This window comes from Pseudorca crassidens, chromosome 19 (genome assembly GCF_039906515.1).
Source record: "Pseudorca crassidens isolate mPseCra1 chromosome 19, mPseCra1.hap1, whole genome shotgun sequence".
In the NCBI taxonomy this organism is placed as follows: domain Eukaryota; kingdom Metazoa; phylum Chordata; class Mammalia; order Artiodactyla; family Delphinidae; genus Pseudorca; species Pseudorca crassidens.
The window spans coordinates 50,205,936-50,226,184 of NC_090314.1; the positions used below are offsets into that span (position 1 = coordinate 50,205,936).

At 42.7% G+C, this 20,249-nt stretch overlaps 1 protein-coding gene and 1 pseudogene across 5 annotated transcripts in view; one reads left to right on the top strand and one right to left on the bottom strand.

The window, feature by feature from the left end:
- TEX2 (testis expressed 2) overlaps positions 1-20,249 on the bottom strand; it is a 107,429-nt gene that overhangs the window by 57,069 nt on the left and 30,111 nt on the right. For 4 of the 5 annotated variants that reach the window (XM_067714119.1, XM_067714120.1, XM_067714117.1 and 1 more), the window contains exon 2: positions 1,281-2,943. In XM_067714119.1, the coding sequence (XP_067570220.1) occupies positions 1,281-2,918 (1,638 nt within the window). In that variant the 5' untranslated portion in view covers positions 2,919-2,943. Of the gene's footprint in view, positions 1-1,280; positions 2,944-13,885; positions 14,004-20,249 lie in introns of all 5 variants that reach the window. The other variant, XM_067714118.1, reaches the window with a different exon arrangement.
- On the top strand, positions 12,423-12,548 carry LOC137213693 (U5 spliceosomal RNA; annotated as a pseudogene).

Below are 20,249 nucleotides of genomic sequence, written 5' to 3' on the forward strand. Positions count from 1 at the left end.
ATATCAAAATTAGAATTACCATATGATCCAGCAATTTCACTTCTGGGTACATACCCCAAAGAATTGAAAGCAGGGTCTTGAAAACCTGTTTATACACCCACGTTCATAGCAGCATTACTCACAATAGCAAAAATGTGGAAACAACCCCGTGTCCACCAACAGATGAATGGATAAGCAAAATGTAGTAAGTATAGACATACAATGGAATATTATTCAGCCTTAAAAAAGGAACAAAATTCTGCAATATGCTACAACAGGTAAGAACCTTGTGGACATTATTCCAAGTGAAACAAGCCCGTCACAAAAAGACAAATACTGTGTGATTCCGCTAATATGACATACTTAGAGTATTCAAAATTAAAAAAAAAAGAAAGTAAAACGGTGGTTACCAGGAGCTAGGCAGAGCGGAAAATAGGGACTTATTGTTTAATGGGTTTAGAGTTTCAGTTTTACAAGCTGGATGGTAGTGATGGCTGTACAACAATGTGAATGAATATTAAATATAATACTGCTGAACTGTACACTTAAAAATGGTTAAGATGGTAAATTCTGTTAGGTGTATTTTACCAAAATTAAAAAATATATATACAAAGAAGTGTGTATGTGCCTATGACTTATGACCTATACAAGCTACAGCTGTACTTCTATATGGTGTATACTGTGAAACACACAACAACCAGAAACTTTTTAAATATGCAGAAATAAACACAACTGGAAGTTCTAGTAGTTTCTTTCTGCATCCTAGTGGTTTGCCTCGGCCGCCCCTCAGGAGGCTCAAATCCTGAGATCTGACGTGCACGGGAAGGTAATGCCTCCTTCTCGAGCCCAGACCCCACTGTGCGCAGAGCAAAGACTAGTGCCAGCAGCGGCCCACCCCTGACGTTAGTCTGCCTTCTCTTCCTCCGTCCCTTCTCTTGCATTCCAAGAGTATTTAACCCTGCTCCGAGGTCTCAACAATATTTAATCCTAACAGACTCAGCTATAACGAATCCTGAGCAAGTAGCAAATCCCTGGCAAATTTAGAGAGAGACCGGAATGGAAACTGGATGGAAATGCTACTCTCCAGAGCCATGGAGAGCCTTGAAAAACCACACGGTGAACTGGCAAAACCTGAACTAGAATGAGGTTTACCGAACAAGTCTCTTGGGTGCCTGGAGAATGAACAGATCCCGAAGTCTTAAAAACACTGCTTGGGCAAAAACCTGTGACAATGAACTAAAAGAATAAAGTCAGATCCAAAATGAGGCTGGATGCCAGCCAGCTACTGCGGAGAGGCTTACCTTCAGTATCTCGGGTTCTTTGATATCCAGAGACCTTGGGTTCCAGTGTTGTAGATTTTTATGTAATCTGTGATATTTACGAGCACTTGGTGGTGTAAAAAACCAAATCATGCAAACTGCAGTCATGAATCCAAGGCCAATGCCCAGAAAGAGTCCACTCACGTACTGGGGGAGGGGGAGGATGAGGTACGCATAGACACACATGACAAAGAAGCCCAGCGTCTTCACGGGCAATTCGGGGTGCTGCATGGCCGAGTCCACCTCGTGGTCACTGTCCAGAGCCGTGCCATCGTCCGCCAGCACCTCTGGCTTGAGAGGGACTTCTGAGAGCCTCTCAGCTTTACTCTCTCCCTCCGTTTCCAAATCAAAGTCCTCAGTGTACAGTTCGCAAAACTCTTCATCCTCTTTGCTCACCAAGGCAGACAGAGAGCACCTCTCAAGAACCAGAGAGCCGGTCTTCAGGCCTACCTCCTTCAGACTGCTCCCCTGAGAACTCTTCGGTTCTGCCTCTCTCGCAGGGTCCTCGGACGACTGGGGGTGGTCACTCCTGGGGACGCCAGGGTCGCTCCCCAAGCCCTCCCCCTCGGAGTCACACTCCTCCTCCTTGATGCTGTAGTTGTTATTGCTTTCCAAGTGACCGTTCAGGCTGGACAGATTGGAGAGCTCTGAAGCACTTGAAGATAAGGCTTTGGGCCTATGGCTGCCACTTTCTTCCCCTATAATTTTACTAAAAAGCTGAAAAGGGTCATATATGACTTCGGAAAGGCGTCGCTTAGTGTCTTCGATTTTCGCCTCCATTTCGGGCACTTTAAAAAAGGAGCGTGTATCGGAAGGCGACGTCAGAGGGGAAGAGGGTGCAGTTTTGGAATCTCCACCTGTGTTTCGTGGCTGCGTGAACTGCTTGAACAGGTGTAAATTCAGCTTGGAGTCGGGTGGCTTGTACGACACGTTATCTGACTCTTGCCTGGAGGTGTCGGTGGACAGAGACTTGACTAACGTCTTCATCAAGTGCCGGTGCCGTGGCGGGTGGGGGGATTCTTTTGGCTCCACCTCGGTCGACAGGGACTTCACGAGGCTCATGAAGGGCTTTGCGCTGGAAAGGGTGGAGGACGAGGCACTGGAAGGGAGGATGGGAGACCTGGAAGGCGAGGACAGCGGGGAGGAAGAACTGGTTTTCTGCTCAGAAAGGGACGACACGCTGGGAGAGCTAGCTAAGGGCCCCGACGAAGACAAGCCCGGGGACAGAGCCAATGGCACCGTGCTTAATACTTGTGCTGCTGCAGGAGGGGGCTCCAGCAGCTTTGCAGTGTTCTCGGAGACGGGCAAGATGGCAGGGGACACGGACAGTCCGTCTGCCAGGATGAGCTGGGCGTCAGGGCCAGCGGGGTCATGGCCACCCTGGGGTTCAAGATAGAGGTCTTCCTTGGCTTCGAGCCCCGTTACAATGCTTTGGTCGTCCAGCCCCTCCTCCAGGTACTCCCTGAGCTCCTCCTCCTCTTCCTCCTCCTCCTCCCCGGATGCCGAGAAGTGGATGGCGATAGTGTCTCGGGACACGGACCTCTGCACGTGCACTCTGGGGGCTGACGGTTTTGGCATGTCAATGGTTTTTTCGGCATGGCGACCATTCAGACTTGTCATCGCCGGCTTCACAAGGGCTCAGGCTCTGTGAAAACAGCGAGAAAACCAGAAGTCAGAAAGCGGTTTCTCCACGGGACATGCTGTCGTGTGTGGACAGGAATGCAGGTGAAGCTCACTTCTAAATGGTGATTATGGTTTTACTTGGCAGATGGCCACTGTTTTTACTTGAGCAGGTTTAATGGTTTAATTTTCATCAGATAAATTCCAGTTAGGCATTCTCTTTTATGAGCAAACTACAAACCAGTGTTATAAACCCCGTACAATCTGTTTTCCTTCACAACATCTAACTCATCGTTTCCTCCCTCTTAACTGGCTCATTTCTATCAGTAATTCTATATTGCAAGGCTTGAAAGACCTGCACAAGTTGCTACCAGTATTATTCCAGAAGTCCAACAGGCTAAAATGCAGCATCCTGGTGATTTTGAGGATCTTGGAATAAAAATTTCACCAGTGGTTTTCCAGCTATAAAAAGCTAATCCTGGAGGGTTACTGCTTTCATTGCAATTTTCACAGCAATCCTAACAATTCTTTTGCGTCTCCCACCACTGCTCATATATCTTGCCACTGCATATAAGGAGCAAAGTATCCAAGGGTGGTAAGCGAAATCTGTAAACTAACTGCTGTGATCTGTCAGCTTCTTTATTCCCCAAATGGTAGGTACCCTAAGGCCAGAGTATATAGGCAGCCATGAAGACATGGCCATTTTCTGAGGCTTCAAGATAAAGCAAACTTGTATTTTAAACTGAATCCAAGAATCAAAGGGCAGGAAAATGAAGTCTCAATGCTGCAACCCACCACCAACTGAGAACTCTGCTAAGAGCTAGGGCAAGAGACATGGAGGCTATGCTTTCTGCCCTTCAGGAGCTTAGTTGCTGGAGCGAAAACAGACACCTGAAAAGCTGGGCAGAAAAACAAAAGAAGCCAAGCGCACCCTGTGACACCCAGTGCATTACATCTTCCCCTATTCACTTACGGCCCATTTATTGGGAACAAGGCATCATGACAGGTCCTACAAGAGCGAAATGAACACAATCTGGAAAGAAACCCCGTCAAAGGAGCTAAAACACACTTGAGGAGTGACCTTCAGGCGTTCTGAGGAGGGTGAGAGCAGCGTGGATGGTAGGACACCCGCTCGCTCTTTTAAACTGAGGGGTAGGTTGTGGCTAAATGGGTGTGATTAGAAAGAAGGGACAAAGGCATGAAGATGAGCACAGGCATGGTGTATCCTGACACATGGGTCTATTCTCCATGTCCAGGATGGAGGCTGGGTATTGGGGAGCCGGGGGAGACCACCAGTACGAGAGAGGCATCATGCGAGAGAGGAAAGAGCAGCCTTGGGACCAGGAAATAGGGCTTCTGACACTTGCTCCTTTTCCAGCTGATTCTGTGGGACCTTGAACAAGCCAAGACCTCTACGGGTCTCAGAATCTTCATCTGTTAAATGAGGCACCAAGAGTCCTTCCCAAATCTAAAACCCTACGCTTATGTTTACAGGTGATAGTACACAACCCAATCTGATATACTCACACAAGTAATCTGCCATAGACAATCAACATTATGTTGCTTGCTTGTTTCTTTCTTCTTTTCTTTTTAAAAATACTTATTTATTTATTTGGCTGTGCCGGGTCTTAGTTGCGGCACGCAGGATCTTCGTAGCGGCATGCGGGATCTTTAGTTGCAGCATGTGGGACCTAGTTCCCTGACCAGGGCTCGAACCCGGGCCCCCTGCATTGGGAGTGCAGAGTCTTAGCCACTGGACCACCAGCGAAGTCCCTTGTTTGTTTCTTTAATTTGAAAAACTCCTATAGTTAAGTCTTCCACCAAATACTCATGTTCAAAATGCTAGCAACTGATACTACCAACAAGAGAAAAGGTAAACCTGTGTGTGTGTTGAGGGGATTGGGGGGGGAGCGGAACCTGGGGCAGGTGGGCAAGAAAAACTATTTACTAGAAACAGGAAATAACCCAGCGATGACAAGAATTACAGTTCAAGGGCCCAGTCACAACAAGGACACATCTGAAACAACACATTTCAGTATCAATACTTGAGAGAAATTACTTTCATAAAAATTTTTCAACAGAGTTTTGTCCAAGCTCATTCATGACCCTCAGGCTCTCCTATCCCCATTGGATCCAAGAAAAGGGAGTGATCTCTATCAATCAGACAAAGCAATTTAAATCCAGGAGCTGGCAGCAAGCTAGAAAGACACAGCCTCGGGTCCAGGACAATCCTTCCCTGTTATCTCAAAGCCAACAGGTTTGTTGGCTTAGTGAGAAGAAAAATACCAAGCGCAACACACATTTTTCATTTAACTGTCACCTACTTTTATAAGGGTAATTTTAAAAGAAAATTACAGAGGTAATTTTAAAAGTTTGGTACTTGATAATTCTCAATAGGCTGAAAAATCAGCTTTATTTAAATTGCTTTAATAACATAAAGGATGATCTGAAAGGCTCTGCTGCTCTGAGGCTGCTTCACTGGTAGTAAAAGTGACTGTAGGCACAGGTGCACATACAGAGAGCATGACTGGGGGGCTGAACAGTGTGAGTCGTCCTCTGAGGAGCAAGGCAAGAGTGCAGAGACTCTTTTATAGTTGAGGGTGGGATGGCCTGGGAGTCCACAGGCAAAGTCAGGCCCAGTCCAGGGCCACAGGGCCAAACAGCAGTGTGTCCAGGAGCCTGTGGTCTCAGCACCTGCCCAGGAAGGGCCATCAGGGGCCGATCTGCCCAAACCTCCAACACATAGTCGGGCCCCCTTGGCTTGCCGGTTAAAGGGACCTCTGCTGATCTCTGACTAGACTGTCTTAAGGTCTTGTTGGGCTGCACCCTGCAGGCCTACAGCCCTGTGCTTGCCCCGCTTCAAGACAGAAGAAAGACCCTGGAGGCAGCTACAGAGACATCAACGGTTTAACGGATGGGGAAGCTTATATATCTGAAGCAAGGTTCTGAAGCAACACCCCACCTGGGTGGTGGACGGTGGGCAGGACATGGCAGCAGCCTTCACTCACAGGGGGAACGGGAGACGGCCAGTTATAGGGGGAACTTACGTCAGGTTTGCTCATTGGTTACCAGGGAAACTAGCAGTGGGGCGTGCCCCTCGCCGCCCTTTTCATAAGAACAATCACTAACTGGGGCCTGGGGCAAGCACGCAGGAAGGTCAGTCATGTGAGCAGAGTGTGGGTGAAGCAGGCGCAGGTCGGGCTGGGGACGTAGAGAGCAAGAGAACAGCCATCTTGAGTGGCCTGACCACAGAGGTCTGTGTCAGCCAACTGGGCCTCCTGAGCTGGGCCCCATAGAGAGCTAGGTGCCAGGCAGCCAGCCAGAGTAGGTAGTCTGGCTCACCATGGCTAATGTCTTTCTCCAGGGCTCAGGCAGTGGCTTCAGAGGTTTAGAGTAACCTCCCTCAAATCCATGCTGACCGAAGTCTAGCTCCACCTCACTAGTTTTGTACTAAAACATGCCACGTGAGGCTAGAGCAGCACTGCTACTTTTTAAATATAAGAAAATCTTAGGGCCCTGTTTGCTTATCTGCAAATGAGGGGATAAACAAAGACTGCTTCTAGGACTCAAACTGCTGGATAACTGTGTGTCCTGGAACTCGAGTCCCTGGTTTGGGTTCTAGACAAACCATTAAGTGGCCACTCCTTCCTCCTCCTGGGGAGTCCTCCAAGCCGCCTCCTCTCCATCCTTCAATGGCTGGCGGCTGGGGCCAGTAAAACCGACCCTCCCAAAGTCACAGCACTGCAGGACAGCCAAGATCAAGAGGAAAAGTACCTGACTGTCGTCCAGGAACTTTACGTGGTTGGTCCAAGGACACAGCACTGAATGAGGAGGGGACGGGGAGATGGTTAGACACGGGCTTTTTTTTTTTTTTTTTTTTTTTTGCGGTACGCAGGCCTCTCACTGTTGTGGCCTCTCCCGTTGCGGGGCACAGGCTCCGGACGCGCAGGCTCAGCGGCCATGGCTCATGGGCCCAGCCGCTCCGCAGCATGTGGGACCTTCCCGGACCGGGGCACGAACCCGCGTCCCCTGCATCGGCAGGCAGACTCTCAACCACTGCGCCACCAGGGAAGCCCTAGACACAGGCTTTTGACACTCATGTCCTGATGCCTTTGCCACCACAGCAATCTACCTCCTCAAGCATGTCATGGACACTCATTATGATTGCTTGTCCTGGCCTTGGTACCTGCCTTCCGTGCTCTGGCATGAACAGCTCTACCAGGAACTAAAAGCTGAGTTCTCAACAGCTAGCATGTGATTAACAGGATTGGGAAATAAGAATTCGTTATCCATCTGTCAAGCTAGCATCATAAAAAAGTAGCCTCCTGCCCTCTGCTATCTCAATTCAATTATAACCAGGCTCAAAAAAACAAACAAAAAAAAAGGGACAACCTTATCTCAAGCCCTCAGGAATTGAAATGTCAAAAAAGGTCATTTCTCACCCAGCAGGTCTCCTTCTTCCAAAGCCACCAGCACAAGACCGTGGGTTTTAACACTGATTTTGAGTCTTGTGAGGGGAGGGCCTATAGCTCACATTGTCATATAGGATGATTTTCTGCCAGAGATATGTTTAAACAAAAGTCTGATTTGGTCATGAGCAAAGTAGTGCTAAAGATTAACCTCGTCCAGCCCCAGAATGGATGGGGGTGGCAGAGGCAACATTGACAAACTGAAGCCAGAGGTCTGGTGTCTGGGAAAACAGGCTCCATCATCAGGTCCACCACTCTACTGAAAACAACTAACAATGAAATCCATATTTTTTTAAAAATCTGAAAAGCACTGAAGCTTCAACAACTGAGTAAGGAACCACCAGGCCAAAAGGAATTAAGAACCCCAGAGGGATGAGCCCTACAGAAGCCGTTCTTGCCCTCAAAACATTGGATGATTCTGGCAAATTGGAACCTTCATTTTATCGATCTCCTGAGCAGAAATCAAAGTTCAGGGCTGGCTGAGGTGGAGCCGTAACTGGAGACTGTTCCACAAAGAGCTGGAATGCCAAACGGCTACATCTATCTACCTGGTAGTAGATGAACCAGAAGCAAAACAGCCCTCACTTAGATCTGAGAGCTTCGAGGACATTAAGCTAAGTGAAGTAAGCCAGTTACAAAAAAAAATGAATACTGTATGATTCCACTTATGTGAGCTAGCTAAAGTAGTCAAATTCAAATAAACAGAAAGTAGGATGGCAGTTACCAGGGGCTGGGGGTAGTAGGAAATAGGGAGTTGTTTTTTAATGGAGATAGAGTTAGAGTTTTGTATGATGAAAACGGTCTGTAGATCGGTTGCAGAACAATGTGAATATACTTAACACTACTGAGTTGCACACTTAAAAACAGATTGGTAAATTTTATGTTATGTATACTTTACCTTAATTAAAAATAAAATTAAAAAAAAATTTCACCATTCAAAACTTTAGAATGAAATAACGTAATATTTTGAACTACTTATCATGCTGACTAAAACAATTCTATTCAAAAAGCTCATACTGTTCTTTAGTGTTTATAGCACCATGTGGTTATGTTCTAAGACAATACTGTAAATGCAAATGTATTCATTTACACTCCCATACTTTTGGGGGGTGGGGGGAAGCTATTTAGAGCCAAACGCTCTACAAACCTTAGCCTTAGTCAGGTATGTTTCAAGGAAGCAGCCTATCTCAAACAGTTCTGGAGATGGGTCTTGATGAAAGTCTTCACTATAACTCTCCATTAAAGTTACTATGCCTTGTAAAGATGTTCACAGCTCTCATTAAGATTGAGAAAGCCTCTAATAAGGAAGAAGAAACCAAAAAATAGCTAGAACAAATGACAATGAAAACACAACAACCCAAAACCTATGGGACACAGCAAAAGCAGCTCTAAGGGGGAAGTTTATAGCAATTCAATCTCACCTCAAGAAACGAAAAATCTCAAATAAACAATCTAACCTTACACCTAAAGCAACCAGAGAAAGAAGAACAAATAAAACCCAAAGACAGTAGAAGGGAAAAAAATCAAAAAGATCAGAGCAGAAATAAATGAAATAGAAACGAAGAAAACAGTAGCAAAGATCGATAAAATTAAAAGTTGGTTCTTTGAGAAGATAAACAAAATTGATAAACCTTTAGCCAGACTCATCAAGAAAAAAAGGGAGAAATGAAAAAGGAGAAATCACAACTGACACCGCAGAAATATAAAGGATTATAAGAGACTACTACAAATAACAATATGCCAATAAAATGGACAACCACGAAGAAATGGACAAATTCTTGGAAAGGTACAATTTTCCAAGACTCAACCAGGAAGAGTTAGAAAATATAAGCAGACCTATCACAAGTAATGAAATTGAAACTGTAATTAAAAATTTTCCAGCAAACAGAAGTCCAAGACCAGATGGCTTCACAGGTGAATTCTATCAAACATTTAGAGAAGAGCTAACACCTATCCTTCTCAAACTATTCCAAAAAAATTGCAGAGGGAGGAACATTCCCAAATTCGTTCTATGAGGCCATCATCACTCTGATACCAAAACCAGACAAAGATATCACAAAAAAAGAAAATTACAGACCAACATCACTGATGAACATAGATGCAAAAATCCTCAACAAAATACTAGCAAACAGAATCCAACAACACATTAAAAAGATCATACATGATGAACAAGTGGGATTTATCCCAGGAATGCAAGGATTCTTCAATATACACAAATCAATCAACATAATACACCATATTAACAAATTAAGGAATGAAAACCATATGATCATCTCAGTAGATGCAGAAAAAGCTTTTGACAAAACTCAACACCCATTTATGATAAAAAACTCCCCAGTAAATGGGCACGGAGTGAACCTACCTCAACATAATAAAGGCCATATATGACAAACCCACACCAAACATCACTCTCAATGGTGAACAACTGAAAGTACTTCCACTAAGATCAGGAACAAGACACAGATGTCCACTCTCACCACTACTGTTCAACATAGTTTTGGAAGTCCTAGCCATGGCAATCAGAGAAGAAAAAGAAATAAAAGGAATACAAATTGGAAAAGAAGAAGTAAAACTGTCACTGTTTGCAGAAAAACCTAAAGATGCCACCTGAAAACTACTAGAACTAATCAATGAATTTGGTAAGGTTGCAGGATACAAAATTAATGCACAGAAATCTCTGGCATTCCTATACACTAACAATGAAAATCAGAAAGAGAAATTAAGGAAACAATCAGATTTACTGTCACAACAAAAAGAATAAAATATCTAGGAATAACCCTACCTAAGGAGGCAAAAGGCTTGTACTCAGAAAACTATAAAACACCGATGAAAGAAATCAAAGATGACATAAACAGATGGAGAAATATACCATGTTCTTGGATTGGCAGAATCAATATTGTGAAAATGACTATACTACCCAAAGCAATCTACAGATTCAATGCAATCTCTATCAAACTACCAATGGCGTTCTTCACAGAATTAGAACAAAAAATTTTACAATTTGTATGGAAACACAAAAGACCCCGAATAGCCAAAGAAATCTTGAGAAAGAAAAATGGAGCTGGAGGAATCAGGCTCCCTGACTTCAAACTATACTACAAAGCTACAGTAATCAAGACAGTATGGTACTGGCACAATAACAGAAATATAGATCAATGGTACAGGACAGAAAGCCCAGAGATAAACCCACGCACATATGGTCACCTAATTTATGACAAAGGAGGCAAGGATATACAATGGAGAAAGACAGCCTCTTCAATAAGTTGCCTGCTGGGAAAACTGGACAGCTACATGTAAAAGAATGAAATTAGAACACTATCTAACACCATACGCAAAAATAAACTCCAAATGGATTAAAGACCTAAATGTAAGACTGGACACTATAAAACTCTTAGAGGAAAACATAGGAAAAACACTCTTTGACATAAACCACAGCAAGATCTTTTTTGACCCACCTCTTCAGAGTAATGAAAATAAAAACAAACAACTGGGACCTAATTAAACTTAAAAGCTTTTGCACAGCAAAGGAAACCATAAAGACGAAAAGACAACCCTCAGAATGGGAGAAAATATTTGTAAATGAAGCAACAAAGGATTAATCTCCAAAATATATGAACAGCTCATGGAGCTCAACATCAAAAAAACAAACAACCCAATTAAAAAACAGGCAGAAGACCTAAACAGACATTTCACCAACAAAGACATACAGATGGCCAAGAGGCACATGAAAAGATGCTCAACATCACTATTAGAGAAATACAAATCAAAACTACAGTGAGGTATCACCTCACACCAGTCAGAATGGCCATCATCAATAATAATAAATGCTGGAGAGGGTGTGGAGAAAAGGGAACCCTTTTGCACTGTTGGTGGGAATGTAAACTGATACAGCCACTATGGAGAACAGTACGGAGGTTCCTTAAAGAACTAAAAATAGAGCTACCATACAACACAGCAGTCCCACTACTGGGCATATATTCTGAGAAAACCATAATTCAAAAAGAGTCATGTAACACAATGTTCATTGCAGCACTATTTATAACAGCCAGGATGTGGACTAAGTATCCATCGACAGATGAATGGATAAAGAAGATGTGGCACATATATACGATGGAATATTACTCAGCCATAAAAGGAAATGAAACTGAGTTATTTGTAGTGAAGTGGATGGACCTAGGGTCTGTCATACAGAGTGAAGTAAGTCAGAAAGAGAAAAACAACTATTGTATATTAATGCATATGTGTGTAATCTAGAAAAATGGTACAGAAGAACCTATTTGCAGGGCAGGAATAGAGACACAGACGTAGAGAACGGACATGTGGACACAGGAGGGGAAGGTGGGAGGAACTGGGAGATTAGGTTTGAGATAAATACCCTCCATGTGTAAAATAGATAGCTAGTGGGAACTTGCTGTATAGCACAGGGAGCTCAGCTCGGTGCTCTGTGATGACCTAGATGGGTGGGATGGGGGGGGGGTCCAAGAGGGAGGGGATATATGTATACATATAGCTGATTCACTTCATTGTACAGCAGAAACTAACACAACATTGTAAAGCAATTATACTCCAATTAAAAAAAATTTTTTTAAGAAAATAAATAAATAAACAAAACTCAATCACAGAATATTCCAATAGAAAGGGAAGCTCAGACATTGCCTAGTCCTAAGTGAATAAATCAAATAATTTGAAAGTGGAAAGAAAAAAGAGAGAAAGCCTCTAATAAGGGTTTCTCTCCCCAGCATTGATGCAGGATTCTATTCTATCCAGTCTAAAAATAAGGAACAAATCAATGGCTCCCATCTAATCTGAACTCATAAAAAACAAAAGGCCTCAACAGGAAGCCAGTAGCCAGCTTCCCTCCCTATCATGAACTCCAGGAACCTATCAACCTCAGTGGAGTCAGGGTTAGAATACCAAACATCCATGAAATTTATTTTATTTCTAGTCACTCAAAAAGGTTATCATCATTAATTAGTCCATGAAAAACCAATCAACAATAAATCAGACTGTACAATGAAAAATGAAGAGCTATCCATACTCGTGCTTTTCTTCATAATCGAATGAATATTTTGCCTTTTACTAAAGATTCACGTAGGGAGGGAAAAAAAAATTAAGAGCTATTTCAAGACTCAATGTTGGCATTTATTAGCTCAGATATAATAACCTCTCTGAATCTGATAGGTTTGTTTTTTGTGAGTTTTTTGGACTAATTTTCTAATAATAACTGCCCTTCCTACCTCTAGCTGTATTTGAAATAATTCAATCTCAGGGTCCTACAGAGACATAAAAAGAGAACAGAGTTCCTTTCAGGCCACTCATTTATCAGCAACTCCTCCTCTTGGTCCTTCTACATTAGAACAAATAGTAATGTGGCCCTTATCATTATTATTATCAACATTATTATTATTAATTTCTAACTCACATACTAGATTAGAGGAAGTGCTGAAGGAAGGAAAAAGAAGAGGGAAGCAAGCAACTTCGACTGAAAATTAAACGTGTCTCCAGATGTAGAAAGCACGGTAATACTGCATCTTAAGAGGCAAGCCTGGTTTGGAAGGAACATGTCTCATTTCTCAAGAGCACCCCTACTCCTTCAAAATCACTGTGAAAATTCTGCATCTTTGTAAAATTTGGCCCGTTAGATATTTGCTGTCTCTGAACAAGCTTGCACTTGGACATCTGATGTATGGGCACCATCTGCTAGCATGGGCTGTGTCGGTCAATAGTCTTAATTCAAAAACATCTCTTGACAGCGGAAAAGAGTCAAGCTGCATTGTATTGCAGAGGATGTCTTAACATCTCTTATCTGTGCAGTTTTTAATAGCATTTGGTTTCATGAAAAGTAGAGAAGGGCCTCAAGGCTCATTTTTTTCCACCTTGATGCTGCAGAGGAAACGGTGAATCTGGTCGGAAACAACCATAGTAGGAAGTTCTGATTTAGCCTAAAAATCTCAAGTACATCTTAATAGCCATCCCTTGATTCATTTAAAGTCAATGAAGCATATGAGAATTGCCAGCAGCCATTCTAGTCTGTTAATACTCCACCTCACAAATAAAAATCAATATTGACATTGTAGATAATGAGCTAGTGCTAGGCTTAGTTTCATTTAAAAAGAGAAAAGAAAAAGAAAGTACTCTACTACCAGCACAGGCAAGCCTCCCAAGGCACTTAGACCTTGACTGGTAGAAACTCAGAACTCCTTTCCCATTAGTTATTAGGTTCCCAGACCCCCATTCAGAGTCTCTTCCAGCCCAGCAAAACAACACAAGGTTTATACTACTAGTACACAAGAGCTTCACCCTCTGCAGCCACTGCATGGACTTTTACCTGCCATGAGGAAGGCCTACCTGGGAAGAGGGCCACATCCCTGAAGGAAAAAGTGTTCAAAAGCATCAATATGATTAGAATTTTGCTTTATAGATTGCTATAATAATCGATGGTTCCAGTAATGAAATCCAAATACAGTTCACAGTAACTCATTCAAAATCAGGTCATACCTTCAGCACAACCACACGAGGCCTATGGAGGTTTATAAAAGATAACGCTGATGCCATCCACGGGGGGCCAGGGTGGGGGGTCTCAAGGAGACAGCAGATGGATGTCGTATGATGACATCTATACGAAAGTTCAAAACAAAACAAAACAACCCTAAAGTAATGAAAACTCAGGATAGGTATGCCCAAATCAGGTGGTGCTAATACAGTAAAGAAGTCTGGGAAATTTTTTTTAAGCAGAAAAGCCATGTATGTGACTTAACGAGGAAGAAACGTGAACAAAATAAGATGGCGGACATGAAATATCAGCACAAGGAAAGGCACTGAGATGGAAACGAGTCAATCAAGACAGAACAAGAGTCGCTAAAGATTAGGTTAGCTACAGCTGAAGGGCTGTACTGGGGGGACACGGGAGGAAGATTAATATTGGAGTTTAGAGGCAGGGAATCAATTGTTCAAAGACTCTGAAGGCTAAGTGTCTGGATTTATATTTAAATCTTAGGAAACAGAACCACTGTAGGTTCTTGAGAAGTTTGAAACCTGGGTGTAAACAGTTTTGTTCAGGTGAGTGAGTACCTGGAACCTGGCAGACTGTCATGCTGAAAATCCAGAAGGAGGATGAGCAGAGGGTAGTGGCTGGGGTCACAAAATAGCACATTTCAAAAGCTCGTGGGGTCAAAGGTTAACAAGGAGTGAATCTGAGAAAGAGTAAATGCTGTTCCTTATTCAGTTTTCATTTTTGCAACCATTGATTGACTGATTGATTGACTGATTGCCATGCTGCTCGGCTTGCGGGATTTTACTTCCCTAACCAGGCATTGAACTGAGGCCCTAGTGAAAGCGTGGAGTCCTAACCACTGGACTGCCAGGGAATTCCCATAACCATTTTAAACTTTGAGATTATTTCCAAATTAAAAACACCATCAACAACAAAGCAGTTTCCTAACCACTGTTTGGCTTTGGGTCTGTTGTCATATATTGCCCCCTCCCACCTCCCACCTACCCTTCCAGTCAGAGTTGTCAAACTCAGTTATGGGAGGAAGCCAAAGTTTTATCACTACTTGAATTAAACTTTATTTTGAAATAATTATAGACTCTCAGGAAGTTGCATAAGAGACGTCCTGTGACATTTCACCAATCACTCCTTAAATTTTAAAGTCAAACTTCCTTTTTTTTTTAATGTTTTTTTGGCCATGCCATGAGGCATTCAGGATGTTAGTTCCCCGACTAGGCATCGAATCCAAGCCCCCTGCAGTGGAAATGCAGAGTCTTAACCACTGGACTGCCAGGGAAGTCCCTTAAAGCCAAACTTTAAAGTCAAATTCCAAATGGTTAGGAAGTCAAGTTTTAACCACAGACCACCAATTCATCCCTTTAAGAAAAACGTATTCCAATAGGCAGAGTGAAACTTCCACTTATAAGGACTTTCTAATAGTCTTGCTTAAGGTCTTCAATGGTCAACTTTAGGAAGACATCTTCCATAGATACTTCCCAAGTACATGAACAGGCAATTCACCCAAAAGTTCAAATGGCCAATAACAAACGAAAGAGCTCAACTGACTAAATACAACAAAGAATTATGAAACACATCAATGAGACAATATTGGTCATCAAATTCCATCATTAAAATATAACATGTGATGCTGTCAAGGGCATGTGGAGACAAACCCTCTATTGCAGACAAACCCTCTATTATGTTGGCACATAATTAGCAAAAACTTTTCTGAAACCAATTCTGCAGTAACTATTAAGTACCTCAATAATGTTCATACCTATACACACACCAGGCAAAAAGGGCTGGGGGGCATTAATGCTAGTTTTCTCCATATAACAGGCTTATCAGTCATTTTTATTTTCTACTTTTTAGGTTTTTCCAAATTCTACGAATTAGGTATTTCCAAATACTTCTGTAATCTGGGGAAAATAATTACATGTAAGTGTATGTCAATTTTAAAAATAAAATAATTATCTTCAGAATATCAAATTGTACCCACACCTTACCCATGAGAAAACTAAGACACAGAAAGATTCATTTTTATAAAATGAGTCATACCGTATGTATGTTGTAATCTGCTTTTATACTCAAGATAACACAGTGAAGTAATCCAGCATCTGGGTATCAGCAAGGCCTTTGGCTTCAGTTCTACCAACTTGGTGGGAGTCTGACCCTCAGGCAAATTATTTACCCTAACCAAGCCTCCCTTTCTCCATCTGTAAAATGGGAATGGCAAAAGACGGTTCAGAAGATTAAATAAAACAATTTAGGTAAAGCACTGAGCATGGTCCCTGGTACAGAGCAAGCATTTACTAAATGTTAACTGTACTTGTAAGTACTTCCTCAAGTCAGCAAAGATTCTTTCACACATGAATTTAAATAGCTTTATAAAATGAATATTCTATAATGTAACCATTTCAACACAGGATACTAGGAATTTTTTGCTATTACAAACAATGCTGTAATACATTATGATGCTATACATAACCTTTGACTGTCTCTCTTATTATTTCCTTAATAATTATTTTTAGAAGTGGTATTACAGGGTTGAATAAGCATATATAAATTTTCACTTCAATTTAAAAAAAAAACACAATTTCAAGCTCATTGTAAAAAACTTCAAAAACAGATGTATGGAGAGGAAAAGTGAAAATTTCTCCTGCTATGCCCAAAATCAACTGTTTAGGATGTATCCTCTGTCCTTCTGTATGCATTTATAAATACACACAAACACACAAAGCTGTTTTTGTTTTTAGTCTTAAATGTAACCATACTATGCATATTGCTTTGCTGTTTGTTTTTCACTTATTATTTCCTGGACCCCTTCTTATGCCAATACATACAAATCTACAGGCATACACACTTCTTCTACCTAGTACAGATATACCATCATCCACTTAATCATTCTTTTATTGATAGAAACTTGAGTTTTTTCCAGTTTTCACACTAGAAAAAATGCTGCCTTGAAAAGCTTTCTATATAGATCTTGTGTACACAGCAAGTCTTTTATAAAGTGCCCACCTTGAACGCTTGTCAAGAATAAACATTATTTTTAATTATTGTCCATCTGATGGGTGGGGAAAAGGCATCTCAATGCTTTGATATCATTTCATGTTTTTTCCACCATCTGTTTCTCTTCTATTCACTGGCCATTCATGTTTCTTGCCCAAGGGCTTTTCTTATTCACTTTATGTATCATGAACACTTTGTCTACTGAATGTGCTGAAAATATTTTTCCCCATCTCTGACTTTTTACCATTATGGGTTTTTTTTTTAGACATACAAAGTTTTATATTTTTAGGTGTTGAATCTCTCAATCTTTTTCTTTATAGTTGCTGGGTTTCTACTTCCTGAGGAAGCCTTCCTCATTCTATCAGCCTAAAAGCATTACTCTCTGAAATCATTTTAGAAAACACTGACAGTAACATATGTAACACACATAATGTTCTCTGTTCCCTATACAAGAATCAAACATTTAACTTTGGAAAAACTGACTTGATATGGACAATCATATTTTCTAGCTATAATAAATAGTAAAGTATTTGAACTTTTCCCCCTCCAAATCATACGAGTAAACTAGAAAACCTAGTTTACATATCTGAATCCACTCTTATCTATTAACCATTCAGCTTCTCCATGTGCAAAAAGTATTTTGGATTAATTCTTCATAAATTGAAAAAATTCTCTGAGAACTTAAAAAAGTAGGCTTTCTTTTTCAGTGAGAAACAATACTTTTCATACATGCATCAGTAGACTTAACCTTGATATAGGGCAGTAAAATCTGATTAAATGTATACTTAATGTCAGAATTTTATTTACAGGTAAGGAATCTGAGGCCCAAAGAAGACAATTTTTAAAAAATCAAGTTGGAGAAGTCTATGTGTGTAAGTGTGTGTAGGGCAGAACAGTGGGAGTGAGTGAAAGGAAGTGATGGGGAAGAGGTGAGAGAAGGGGCATGAAGGAGGGCTTCCCAGAGGCGGTGTGTGCGCTGGCCCTTGGAGATTTGACAAGCTGACTGCAGAGACCCAGGGTGGAGAGTACATTCCAAGTGAAGGACAGAGCATGAGTAAAGGGAAGGAGGCAAGAAACCCAAAGCCACATTCAATACCTGCAAGAAGGCCTAGAGATACCAGGTTCCTGGCAGAGGTCTCAGATGGCCATCTGTCCACACTGTGGTTTCCTCTGAAGAGAACCACTTGCCCACAGGTCCCATGGGTGAGATTTCCCCCATCCCACTCCACCACCACTGAGGATTGTGACAGGGAAGGACCTGGAGAGCAGCCCCGTGATATGACCCAGCCCCAAAGTCCCACCCAAGTGTGAGATTTTGACAACTGTTCAGTTGGTAGTGGAATCAGTCACTAAAAACACAAACCAAGGGAAGCCATGAGGCAGCAGGGGCAGGAGCTCCAAGGAGGACCAAGACCCTCAAGTGACAGTGACAGGGCTCACCCCCTTCACCTCTCCTAACCTTGGGTTCTTTCATTGTAAAGGGGGAGGGGGTCCTCCACTGTCTTCAAGGAATTTTCCAGAAAGCTCTAAATTCTATAATTCTGTGAATCCTACTTAGAGTCCTACTTTTCCATTCTGCACCAGAGATATTCTTGGCAAGTGCTCAAGTCAAGCAAAGGAAACAGAGTACACTTGAACTAATGTGCCTAAGGCAATTAAGTCAAAATATTTTTCTAATAATATTGTAACAGTTCATCCCACATTAACAAACACTTCTAGACCTTCTGGACTTGTCTTGCTTAGCCCAGATGTAGAAACATCCTTTACCTCTAGTTAAAGGTGGAGAGTGGGCTGAGTCAGCTAAGAATGAGATGCAAATTATCAGCACTTGCAAGTGCCATGGCAACAGATGACATTTGTCCATCCGACTTCCGCCAGACTCTACAAGAGGGCTGCCTCTGCCCTGGCTGTGATAAGGACAGGCTCTCTACCCCAACGCTTCCTTCGTTCTTACTCTGCACAAACATCCCTCCAAGCACAACCTCTTGGCTTCACCCTCTTGTGGATTCACACCACACCTGCTCCACATTCCCACCGCCCTCACTTCTACAGCGCCCTGCAGAGCCCCCCAGGGACACAACTCCCTGCCCTCTCACAAAAAACCATCTGCCTCCTACTCTGCCTGGCTTTTTTTTTTTTTTTTAATGGAGAGGAGATCATGGTTAGAGAAGGGGTGGCCTGTTTGCAAGACCAAACCATCATCTGTACCACCCTCTCTAAGTCATTAGCACTGCTATCTACTGCCTGCGAGACATCCGTACATGGGCATGAGCCACTCCCACTGCCAGGGATCTTCATCCCAGCCAGGGAGGGTATGGGGGGAGAGGGTTGGGTACAGGTTGCTGTAGACCCCAGCCAGGAGGTGGCTGTAGCATGCGGACCTGGTCCATGTCCTTGCTGTTTCCAGGAAATTCCTGAATTAGCATACTGACTTCCTAGTCAGATTCCCCACTGGTGTGATTCTAGGCCTTGTCTCTCATCTAGGCCTCCAATTTTGTCTCCCTCCTTTCTCCCTCTAAGCACATGGCCTTGCCTCTATTCACCAGGAAGGTGGTATGAGTTGCTATCTTGTCTCCCATATCCATCTATATACACCAATCACTATGCCCATTCTTTGGCTAGAAATTCTTCTACCCATTCCTCTCTATTCTCCACCCACACACAGACTCTATCCAGGTCCAAACAGGTCTACTTCTAAACCCAAGAGACCCATCTCATTCCTGTCCACCCCATCCTGACCCCACTCACTCCCTCTCATCCATCGAGGGACCTCTGCTCTCCCAACCACCAAGGCCCCAACCAAAAGAGTCTTCTGACACTCTCTTCTTGATCCTCCAAACCTCTTTAGTTCTCCAAGCCCTGTTGACTCACACCTCACACCTCAGCATTTCTTTCTGACTTTACCCCTTGCCCTCGTCTCCAGCCCACATGGCATTCCGCTCCCAGACTAGCCTTCTTTAAATACTACTCTCATCATGTCACCATTTTGCTCAAAAACCTACCATGTTCTTGTGTCTCATCTAATCTCCTTGGCCTTCAGGGCCCAATACAACCCAGCCCCTCTATCTACTCACCCTCATTTTCAGTTACGCTACAGTGTTCCCAATATTCTGGTTGGGTGTGATGAGCTACTGGCTCATGTGAAAACCATCCTCCTTCCCACCTCCCTGTACTGAAAATGCCTTCCCTGCTCTCCTCTGCCTTGTCAAATCCTAGCATCCTCCATGAAGGCAGTGACGCTTGAACTGAACTCCAGGCCTTCCTTCTAGACAACTCCAGCCCCTCGGGTGACCTACAATATTTACACCACACAAATAACCAAAGGAAGTAAATCCTCAACCAGGAGTAGACTGAGTTCCC